Raw genomic sequence first — 11,379 nt, 5'->3', positions numbered from 1 at the left:
TTTTTTTTTTTTTTTTTCTTCCCCCCACTGAAGCATCAGCGAAATAAGTCTCTTGGGAACAACTCCTTCCTTTGCCCTATCTAGGAAGGAATGCATACATCCATGCGATAGACATCCCCTGTGTGTCTAATTGGTCCCAGGCGGCTGTTCATTTTGTGCGCTCCTTCGTGAGCCCCACTGTGACGGGAAAAGCTTCTAAGGAAACTGTGTCCCCCGTTTGTGACCGCCTGAGCGCAGCTTCCCTGCTAGGAGGGTGGACTAGTCGAATGTGGCTACGCAAAGGAGCACGAGCGGCAGTGCAGTATCAGGCGATCATCCATCAGTGTGACCGCTAACGCTAACCAGTGCAACCGCTCACCTCTCCACCTCCACCGCGAACCGATGCTGAAGAAGGCTCTCGCCGCGTCCGGCGGCCTCGGAATCATCGGGGCGGGGGGGGTGTACCTGCTGAAGGTGAACTTTCACAAGAATATGATTGACGGGGATGTGGTATACAAGTACAGCCCCGTGAGTAGCCGCAACGAGATGATTAGCCGGCTGAAGAAAAATCAGTACGACGTGCTAATCATCGGGGGAGGGGCCACTGGCGGCGGATTAGCCCTGGATTGCGCCACGAGGGGAATAAAGTGTGCCTTAATAGACAAGGGGGACTTTTCAAGTGGCACGTCCTCTAAATCGACGAAGCTTCTACATGGAGGGATACGCTATCTAGAAAATGCGGTAAAAAATTTTGACCCCACAGAGTTATATTTCGTATGGGAGGCATTAGGAGAAAGAGCTCATGCGATGAAGATCGCTCCATTCATGTCCAGGTCAGTACCGATTATTATGCCTATTTATCAGTATTGGCAGGTCCCCTACTTCGCATACAACATAAAGATATACGATCTGTTGGCCGATTTGGTATGCTACTTCGATAAAGGGGTGCCTAACTCAAATTACATCCGGCACTCAAACACGGTGGATGGTTTTCCCCTGCTTAAGAAGGAACAACTGAAAGGGTCGCTAGTCTATTATGACGGGCAGCATAATGACAGCCGGATGAATCTGAACCTCATTCTGACGAGCGCGATGGAGAATTATGTCCCCGGACAAGTGGGAGCCACTGTGTGCAATCATATGGAAGTGATGGGCTTCATAAAGGATGATGATGGGAAGAAAATCGTCGGAGTGAGGGCATTAGACCGAATTAGCAATAAGGAAATCGAGATATTCGCCAATGTCATCGTGAACGCTACAGGACCACATGGCGATGTGGTGAGAAAACTGGCCGATGAAAATGTCACTCCAGTTATACAGACCTCCTCAGGATGTCATTTCATCCTCCCCAAATGGTATTCCTCCAAAAATAATGGAATCATCATACCTAAGACAAGTGATGGGAGAGTCCTTTTTCTCTTGCCTTGGGAAAATGCTACCATCGTTGGGACGACTGATGAGCAGAGACAGCTGCAAGAGAACCCACAGATTCAGAAAAAAGACGCAGACTTCTTGGCTAGCGAATTGGCTAAATATATCAACGTAGATGCTGAGGAAATTAAGAAGGACATCAAAGCTGCTTGGTGTGGCTTCAGACCGTTAGTCATGGACACCAAGAAGAAGAAGAAGACGGTCAGTAAGAAGGGAACTCAGAAAAGTGAAGCCAAAGAAGACCACCACACCACCACCGAAACGGTCGCGACACACAAAATCTCGAGGAGCCATGAGATTATAGAAGATGAGAATGGGCTTATTAGCATTTTAGGAGGCAAGTGGACGATATATAGGAAGATGGCCCAGGATACTCTGGACTACATAGCGAAGAAACACTCCAATAAGATTAAGAGCAAGTATAAATGCAGGACGAAGTTTCTCATGCTTGTTGGTAGTCATGACGAACAAGGAAAACACGACGTGGACGATTTAACCTATGGCAGTAGTAAGCTGAGCAAGAAGCTGGTCCAGAAATACAGCCAAATAGATTACGACACTGCTCATCATCTGGTGTCTAACTATGGCTACCTCGCAGAGAAGGTCTGCGAACTCGCTACGGAGCTGAATCTGTTTAGCAAAATTGATCCATCCAAACCATACATCGAAGCGGAAGTGGTCTATGCCAGCAGATACGAATTCGCCTCCACCATTTCCGATATCATTGGGAGACGATTCCGACTGGGGTTCGTCGACTCCGCCATGTCGGGGAAAGTCATCTCCAAAATTGCCAGCCTCATGAAGCACGAGTTGGGTTGGAGCCGCGACCAAATGAACAGCAACATCGAGGACGCCAAGATCTACGTCCGATCGCTCTCCCTCGAGTGAGAAGCTGGAATAGCGGCAACGACGCGGTAACAACACAGCCACAGCGCCGCACCAATCGCGTCATCGAAATGGCCCGTTTTTACACTACGGGAGAGACTCTTTGGAAAACGCGTCCCTCGGGTTGACCCCACAAAGATGTCTACACCTAACAGCACTCCACGCTGGTACGAAGAAGCTAATTTGATCCCCCCCCCCCCACACACACACACACCTGCGGTGGAATATATTCAGGGCCCCATCCCGGGACTGAGCTACACCTCCATTTTTAGAAGATTCAACGACATTCTTTACCGCTGCGGGGTGATAAAAAAGATAAAAAAGTTAGAAAAAAAAAGGGGAAAAAAAACCTTCTTTTTTGGAACCCCTCCCCCCCATGGCTCCAAATACCCACGGGGGAAGAAAAGAAAAACGAATCGGTTGAAAACCAAGTGCTCAGGAAATAAACGTTTATATATGGCTGCTGCGGACACGGGGGCAGCCTCGCCGGCAAGAGAGGGAGCAAAGGTGGAGCAGAGGCAAAGCAAAGATGGTGCACACGTGGAGAACTGTGCCTCTGCACCGCTGTACCCTCCGCCTGCTTATCAGACCAAGTCTCCGCGTGGCTTGACCCAGTTGATCTTGTGTTCGGGGGCCTCCAAATAGAAAAGCTTCATGTCCAGGCGGTACTGCCTCAGCGCGTCCAGCCACAAGTAGGCAAAGTACAGACCGATGGTCATGTAGAGGATGAATTCACGCAAGCACATAGTTACGTTATACTCCGCTAGCATCTTCTGTCGGTAGGTATACCAAGCAGACTCCCACTTCATTTCCTCCTCCTTCGCCATCTCCTCTGCAGTCCTATACGGCAAGGGAATATTGCTCCTAAAGATTTTTAGCGGTTTTGCAAATTTATAAAACATCTCTTGGTAGTCATCGTAGGTGAATTCACCTCGAATGAGTTTGTTCATATAGGGCTTTAGCTCTTCCGTGTCATCTCCTAATTTTTTGAGGAAGGTATAGAACTGTGGAGGCACATAGTAGGTGTGCTTAATCTGTGTGGAGACTTCTGGGGGGATGCTGGCAGGGACTCCGAATTCGTCTCTTGGGATGACCTCGTATTCGTTTTCCCAGAATGGTTGCCAACTGGGTCGATCGTAGGTGACGATGAACATCATTGGGTATCCGTAGCCTCCTAACTTTCTGTTCAGGTGTTCCCCTTCGAAGAAGCTCTCGTCGTTGGTTTCCCTTCCCCAGTGTGGGGGGGTGCAGCTCGTTATGCCTCTGCGGTGGGTTGTAGAGAGGCTTCCACTAGCGAGGCTGCTACTAACGCGGGTGCTACTAACGCGGTTGCCACTCGTGAAGCCCGTCCATCCGGGAATCCCTCCAACATAATTCCCCCCCACCCGGGGGTACACCCCGGTGCTATACTTCCGCGTCCACACGTTCCATAAGTTCTTCTGGGTAAAGGGGCCTTCCCCTTTAAATGCCCTAACCGATTTGGCGAGGTGATTCCTAATGAGGTCACCGGTGCGGGGGTACATCATTTTGTCTTCCACGCTGGGGAGGGCAATACACCTGGCTGTTATTTTTGTTTTCTTTTTTTTTCTTCCTTTCTTTTTATATACACATGTGACCGTCCCTCCAGATGAGATACTCTACGCTTATTGTGCTTCCCCGGAGAAGTGACATGTGTTGCGTCCCTTTTCGCAATTTTCACCTCATCAGCCAGGTGTTCCTCCTTTTTTTTTTTTTTTCGGGGGGGACACTCTCCTGGGAGGCAAGCACATAAGATGAAGGAAACTTTGCTCCGCTTCGTCCCCGCTATCTTATGTCGCTACTATCTGTCACAACTTCCTGTCTCTATTTCGTTCCGTTACTCCCTGTCGCAACTTCTTGTCGTTAGTTCCTACTGGCTTCTCCCGTTACGCTGCCAGATCGGCCAGCCAGGGTGGCGGTATGAATTCAACACAGCGACGATTTTCTTCTGCGCTTTCCTCGTCCTAGCTTTTATCATACCTCGTAAAATATGGTGAGCAAAGAATTCCGAAGGATTTTTTTTTTTTTTTTTCAAATGCATACGCAATACGCACATTGGTGGTTACCAAATGGGAACAAAAAATTGTCGAAGCAGTGTATTCCGGGGAGGGGAGAGCCTAGGAAGCGTGCGTGGCGTTAACCTCCGCGAAATTTTCTTCACCCAGGAATGTTCACCTAGTTATCCTCACGAAGTGCAACGCAGAAAGCACAATTTGCCATGCGCGACCTTCCCCCCAAGCGACGATGTTTACACAAAACACCCAAAGGGATATCACTAATAAGCGATGACAAAGCAGCCCTGACGAAGCAGCCGCGAGGAAGCAACTCCTCCTCGAGTATGCGCCCCCTTGCCAACAAACGCCACACCAAAGAGAACCACTGAGTATAGTCCACTAGCTGGAAGATACAAACGGATAAGGTGTACACAGTGGAAGAAGTTGTTTCTTTTGCTTTTTTTTACCCCTTTTCCGCCTCTTTTCTTTTCCTATCGTTTCCCCGCGCGTGCCAAAATGACGTCGGCCCCAGGACTGGCCTTCGCCAACCTGACGTTGATGCTGGACCTGCCGCAGCTGCCAGCCATCTTCTTCGTCAACGTACGGAACAACTTCCACGTGCTGATGAACGAGATCAAGCTGAACACACTGCAGAATGAAGAAATATTCTACCCCCACAACAGGATTAATTTGCAGAATGAGCAGATCAACAAAATGGGCCGAACTCGCAAATACAGCAAGAACAGGAATTGGCTCTTCGGCACACCCTTCTAGGGGGGGTTCCAAGTATAGTACTGCTTCGACGTGATGGATCCGCAGCTACTCTTTCGATGAGCCAAAGGAATGAATGGACAATGTATGAGCGGCCACATGCATATGGAGGTTACCCCCGATGAGAAGTTTGGACAGAACAATTCCATCACACATGGACTGTACAAGGTCTCCTTTCTTTCTTTCTTCTTTTTTTTTTTGCGCCCCCAACCACATTTGCATATTATCCGTGCCTCTATATAGCGAGCCTTTTTTTCTTTTTGTGTGTGCCATGGGTGCCGCGCAGAAATGTGCCGCCTGACAGGCGTTCATTGGGTCGAATTGCAGTAGCCACTCCGTTCCATTCCTTCTGCTCATTTTGATCGCTTTATTTTTATCTTTTTTTTTTTCCCATGGAAATTCCCTTCTGTATGTGCGTCCTTTGACCCACCCCTGGGCCCATGGGTGCAACTTGCCCCACCTAGACACACGCGAAGGTTCACCCTTCTACCTACCCGTGCGCGTAGCAAAGGAGGGACTAACCAGCATAGTTGAGAAAAATGAAAAAAAGAGAAATGATTTTTTTTGGAGCACCGGGCGAAGCAGGTCCAGGAGAATATGGGGGCCTTACCCGACAGTGTGACATCCATGTGGGTAATCCCTTTCTGGTTAGCGTAACCATTCAACATGTGCCACCGCGCGGTTGCTTGGGTGGACAAACAACCAGGTAACAAAAGCGAAGTTACTCTTTTTTCCCTGATTAGGCTTCAGAACAGAGCCAAAAATGTTCTTTGCTAACACGCGTATGTTTCGCCACCTGGCTGCTGACCACGCACAGTACAAGTTGCATACCGTTCAGAATAAAAAACAGATGGGCGAAAAAAAAAACGAACCTGTTACGAAAAAGTAAACAACGGCTTCGTGTAAACAACCGCTTGATCTTAACATCCTTTTGTCACACCCTCAGTGAAATGACGCTTCCTCCATTTTTGGAGCAAATCGATGGACGCGAAAAAGAAAAAGAAAAAAAAAAAAAAAGAGGATTTCCAGTATTACTTTTTTTTTTTTTTTTTTTTCGCCAAAGGGACAGCCAAATTTTCCCATAAACTACAATACTTGCAAAGGCTACTGGAGGACTGCCCAGGGATATAACGCTTCAACCCAGTTGGTTCCTTTTTTTTTTTTTTGTTTTCCCTGGTTTGAAGGCAACTTGTTGGCACCCCTTTTTTTCCGCTTGACATTTCTCGCTGCGCCTCCGTGTGGACGTTCATTCGACAGCGGCTTCTCCAGGGGGACTTATTACCCATTTTGAGAACTTCCTCCGATGTAGGGGAAGGAAATGCAACAAAATCGAACGAAATGTAACGAAATCCAACGAACAGAGCAGTGACATATAGCTGGCGCATTTGTGTCAAGTGCATAAATGCAGAGGTAGTAGTTCCACCAATGAGATGATATATACATTTACGGAGGGGAAACGCCTCCCAAAGGAACAAAAATAAAAGAACTATCCACTTAACACTGCTGGGAAGGGCATAAGGGAGAACGACGTTCGGGTATATAACTCCGGAACAGTTTTCATCTGACGTGGAGGAGAAAATGATAGGGGGACTCTCCGTTTCGATCACGCTCATAGGCTTAGCGTCCCTTGTGAAGAGTGGGCACTCGGTTTACCTGCGTAAGTCTTCCACAACAACAGCGGCCTATGTATGTACATCCCACGACGCAGAAGCTCTCTCAGATTAACTTCGCTCATGTTAGTGACTGAGACTTTTTCACCCCCCCATCCCCGCAGTCCTTAGCGCCTTCAAGTTGGAAAATGACAGCATTGATCACTTCACCATACCATACACGGTGAGTAGTCAAGGGGGAGGCAGGCATCCCTCTGGTGTGTCTCCCTGCGTGGGCGCAACGTAGAATGGGGCGTCTCCTTATCTACCTACCTACGAACCTACGTGTGCACGGCTTTCCATTTCCTAAGTGTCTTTGCCTATCCCCTCCCCCTATTGCAGCTCGTTGCGCAAATCGTGCTTTGTGCCCTGGTGACCATGTACGGCGGAAGCAGACTCTTCCACAACTTCAAGCACATCAGGGAAGAGCCCACCAGCTTCGACAATTTGTAAGCATCGTCGGAGCGGCGTCTGAGCGGCGTCTGAGCGGCGTCTGAGCGGCGTGAGCGTCTTCATCTTTCTTTTACCCCTCATCCGGTGCTAACCACTGCTAATCGTGTTAACCCCCACTTTGTCTCTCCCCCCCGCCGCAGCCACTGGGATAAGAACCATGCACGGAAGAGCTACCGCCCCTGCTTCAACAGAAAGTTCTTCATCAAAAGTTACGCGAAGGATTTTCTCCTCAAGTCCATTTGAGGGGGGCGCCAAGAAAGCGAATGGAGCCCCGCTGGATAGCTCTGCGCACACCGCCCAAGTGCTCCTGACCCGATGATCATATGTATGTACGTATGCCCAAGTTTACCTTACATTGCCCTTACTGTTTTTTTTTTTTTTTTTTTTTTTTCGTCTGCACAACTGGACCAATATGGCTAGTTAACAACGGCGTAAGCACGCATAAAGTGAAAGAAAAAAAAAGAGAAATGGGAAAAAAAGGGTGATAAAAGAGGAGAGATGGAATAACGAAATTAGCAGAAACCTGCACACGTATATATGCGCCAGGGTATGTGTTGGACGGGCTACACGCCGCCCCTCTTGCGAGGGGCGCACTTAATAATGTCGTCCACACGCAGAATCATCTCGACCGCCTCCGTGGCGGAGGTCAGCTGAGATAACTTTGATTTGTAAGACTCATAAATGCCGAGCTCCATCACATTGCCGACATCTCCATTGTTGATATCGATGCCGGCGTAGACATTTCCCTTAGTATGTTGCGCTCTTATCTTGCTCACTATTTCTGAGCTGTCAAACCCTCCGTTGTCCAGTATATATGTGGGGATCTGTCTGAGAGCCTTTGCAAAGGCTTCTATAGCCAAGCTGCGCTTGCCCTCTACGGTTCTGGCTAAATTATCCACAGCGTTACTCATGAGCATTTCTGTACATCCGGCTCCAAGGACGACTCGATTGTCTTTCATCGTTTCTGCTAAAACGGCAAGCGCGTCATGTAGCGACCTTTCACTCTCCTCCAGAATGTGTGAAGAGGCACCTCTCAAAATGATTGTACACGCTCCATTCTTTTTGCAGCCAGAAAATCGAATTAATTTATCCTCCCCTATGATGACTTCTTCAATTTTTTCGCAATAACCTAGCTTGATATTCAGATCTTTCTCAAAAGTGGAGGCAATTTCTGCTCCTAAACAGCTAGCCAATCTTTCCATGCCATCGAAATCGCTGTGTTCAATTGTCATCACGTTATTCTCTCGAAAAATCTGCTCAGGATAATTATAAATCAGTTGTCTATTAATAAAAACGTTACACCCATGTGCAATAATATTTTCGACCTTTTTTTTCATTTTCAATTTTTCTTCATTTTCCAAATCTTGTATGTCTTCGAAACTGTTTACGTTTACTTTGGTCCCATAGATCTTCACCTTGTCTGTATCCATCGGTGTGTTCGCTATCATGACGTTACATTTTGTGAGACTCTTCGGTTGATTGATGCCAATTCTCTTTTCTAATATGAATCCATCTTCTAAGTAGGAATCTTTGATCGTCCCTCCAGTTTTCTTTATCGTTTGAATGAGATCTAGGTTTAGGTTTTCCTTTATTCGTAGGATTGCATTTACGGCTAGCTGGGAGAAATGTTCCTTCTCATGGGTTAACAGTTTGGAGGAGAGAGTCGTCCTCGCAATTTTTAGCATGTCCTCTTTAAACTGATCCGAATTAACGTCGTGACTGAAACAGGACTTTTCCAACGCGTCTCTAGCTGCCTGAAGTGCCATGCGAAATCCATCACAGATAATCTGGGGGTGTATTTTATTCTCAATTAAAATTTCGGCATTCCTAAGCATCTCTGCTGCGAGGACGACAACACCGGTAGTTCCGTCTCCACATTTGTTATCCTGCTGCATGCTGACATCCACCAATATTTTGCTCACTGGATTATCCAACCATACTGACTTGAGAATCGTCGCTCCGTCATTCGTCACTGTGTGTTGGTGACTTCTCGCGCCTTCTATATTCAAGGGGGTGAGTATTTTGTCCAGCCCTCTCGGCCCCAGCGTACTTTTCACCAAGTCTCCCACGGCGATGGCCCCCACGAAGTACTGCAGCCTCGCGATTTCGCCCTTGTCCTCCTGTGCCCCCTGCTTCAGCACGTCTGGCACGATGGTATTCATCTGGGGACAGGCGGTGTAGGGGGTTAGCGGCGGTGTATACAACTTGCGATGGTGTACGCAGTTACACCGTGCAGCTAGTCGCTAATTACTCACACTGCATGGACCTACCTTGGCCACGGGATGTAGAAAGATATGCTCCTACCCACGTGTCGATGAAGCAGCTCCGCGCGGCGAAGTCGGCTCGACAAAGGTGTTCAATTAACTGCTACTTGTAGGATGAAAAAAAAAAAAAAAAAAAATGGGAAGGAAAAATGAGGCCCATCAAAAAATACAACCTATAGGGTCAATACAAAAAAGGGGGAAGTAAACCAAAATTAACAAAAAAGGAACCAAATGGGAAGCAGCGTTTTTTTTTTCTTTTTTTTTGCGCAACTTGCATAGGGAGACCACTAACAGCAGTCATCAAGGAAGTGGCAAAAAAAGAAAGTTCACCCTAATTCTGTATGCCCACATTGCCCGTACATTGTTTTTTATGTAGGTCGGGGAGAGAGCGGTACTCCTTTTTTTTTTTTTTTCCTCTTGCAAGGACGACATAAGCCCCCCTTTTTTTTTGTTTTTTTTCCAACACCTTTGTGCACTTGGCTGCTTCGCTGCTTGGCCGCTTCCTTACGTGTCCTTCCTCGTCCCTACAAGGCAAGAAGCAGACGCCCGAGCATACCTATCCAGATACGTGCACATGCGGGTCCAGTCACCCCAACGGTGCATATTACCTCGGTTTGGTGGTCCCCTTTTTGGGGTTATTCCTTTGTCCCGCCTTTCCCCCACACCTTATGTCGCGCTGGGGTTATAAACATGACTGAGCAGCGTTTCCACTTCGCTTCCTCCTATGTGGCATCCAATCATCTGTGTTCACCTTTGTGCAAGGTGGTGACTTAACGTTATGTTTTTAGCACCAAACGGAAGGTCCTCTTTCGGAGGGGGCAAAACGACCACACATGAGCGTTCCCTCTCGTGCGTCCCACCATTCTTATCGGAGCGGAACAGGAACGGAACAACCTTGTGGAACTCCAACTCACAAGGCGAAAAAAGAAAAAGAAAAAAAAAAAAAAAAAAAAAAAAAAAAAAAAAAAAAAAAAAAAGAACAATGTGACTGTCCCCAATGGTGTACGTTCCATTTTTGTACTTCTTCCCGGCGAGAAAACCTTGCGAACGTACTTTAATGGAGAAGCGAGTGAAGCTACACACGCTGTTGCGAGGGGAACCGGGGAATCGGAAAACCATAGAGGGGTGTAGGGGGGTTGTACCACTCTTGGCAATTGGACAAGTGTATCATCTCAACCTACATCAATACGGAACACATCGTGTGGAGGATTGCCGCTCTTAATTATCCATTTACCTGAGCAGAATGCCTTTTCCTCATGATCCACCATTTTGCAATTTTTCTGCAAATGACGGGAACGCACATGTGCCAAAGAAGGCAGGGCACCTTTTTCCACCACGTGAAGAGGGGTCATGACGATGGCTCATGACGATCTTCCCCAATGTTCTTATATCGGTATGCACAAATGGATGGGGGCGCATTGCGGTAAAACTCCAACCTGGGGAAGAGGAGAGGCATCTGATTGGGGACAAAACATGGGGCGATTCCCCCTCAGGAACATTCCACCACAGGGACCACGGCACAAGCGGCAAACGTGGAAAAGGTGGTAAACGTGGAAAAGGTGCTAAACGTGGCATACACTCAGGTAAGCCTTCTCAGAAAAAACATGTAGCCCCAATTGGAGGAGCCTTTTTTCTTTCTTTTCACCTCAAACGAGTGAGAAGCCAAATGGAGAAAAAAAATTAAGCACTCGCCCGTATAAACATATATATATGTGCCGCTTACGTGGGATGACGAAGACACTGCGTTCCCACACGCACTATTGCGAAAGGTATGGTAGTTCTCACGTAGGAGGCAACAAGGATCCATGTAAGCTGACCAATCGAGAAGAAAAAAAAGCAATCTTTTTTTACCCCCTCGGACCACTTAACGCGCCTATTTTTTTTTTTTTTTTTGTTTCTTTTTTTTTCTGGCTCATTTTTCTTCCCCCAAGTGCA

At 47.5% G+C, this 11,379-nt stretch overlaps 5 protein-coding genes across 5 annotated transcripts; 3 read left to right on the top strand and 2 right to left on the bottom strand.

Annotated features, from left to right (window-relative positions):
• Positions 1 to 381: 381 nt before the first annotated feature.
• Positions 382 to 2,298, top strand: C922_03950 (glycerol-3-phosphate dehydrogenase; the record flags this gene model as incomplete). The annotated part of the gene is made up of 1 exon (XM_008819537.1): positions 382 to 2,298. One exon carries the CDS (start codon positions 382 to 384, stop codon positions 2,296 to 2,298), a length of 1,917 nt encoding a protein of 638 aa, XP_008817759.1.
• A 581-nt stretch (positions 2,299 to 2,879) lies between these two features.
• Positions 2,880 to 3,821, bottom strand: C922_03949 (hypothetical protein; the record flags this gene model as incomplete). The annotated part of the gene is made up of 1 exon (XM_008819536.1): positions 2,880 to 3,821. The coding sequence occupies one exon, from the start codon at positions 3,819 to 3,821 to the stop codon at positions 2,880 to 2,882; it is 942 nt and encodes a 313-aa protein (XP_008817758.1).
• A 1,002-nt stretch (positions 3,822 to 4,823) lies between these two features.
• Positions 4,824 to 5,081, top strand: C922_03948 (hypothetical protein; the record flags this gene model as incomplete). The annotated part of the gene is made up of 1 exon (XM_008819535.1): positions 4,824 to 5,081. One exon carries the CDS (start codon positions 4,824 to 4,826, stop codon positions 5,079 to 5,081), a length of 258 nt encoding a protein of 85 aa, XP_008817757.1.
• Positions 5,082 to 6,656: 1,575 nt separating this feature from the next.
• On the top strand, positions 6,657 to 7,423 carry C922_03947 (hypothetical protein; the record flags this gene model as incomplete). The annotated part of the gene is made up of 4 exons (XM_008819534.1): positions 6,657 to 6,735; positions 6,853 to 6,911; positions 7,070 to 7,176; positions 7,321 to 7,423. The coding sequence occupies 4 exons, from the start codon at positions 6,657 to 6,659 to the stop codon at positions 7,421 to 7,423; spliced, it is 348 nt and encodes a 115-aa protein (XP_008817756.1).
• Positions 7,424 to 7,743: 320 nt separating this feature from the next.
• C922_03946 (T-complex protein 1, beta subunit) lies at positions 7,744 to 9,342 on the bottom strand (the record flags this gene model as incomplete). The annotated part of the gene is made up of 1 exon (XM_008819533.1): positions 7,744 to 9,342. One exon carries the CDS (start codon positions 9,340 to 9,342, stop codon positions 7,744 to 7,746), a length of 1,599 nt encoding a protein of 532 aa, XP_008817755.1.
• Between the last annotated feature and the right edge of the window lie 2,037 nt (positions 9,343 to 11,379).

Source organism: Plasmodium inui (genome assembly GCF_000524495.1).
Source record: "Plasmodium inui San Antonio 1 unplaced genomic scaffold supercont1.18, whole genome shotgun sequence".
NCBI lineage: Eukaryota > Apicomplexa > Aconoidasida > Haemosporida > Plasmodiidae > Plasmodium > Plasmodium inui.
The sequence above is the reverse complement of the archived record's forward strand: the minus strand, read 5'-3'. Positions and strand labels throughout refer to the sequence as shown.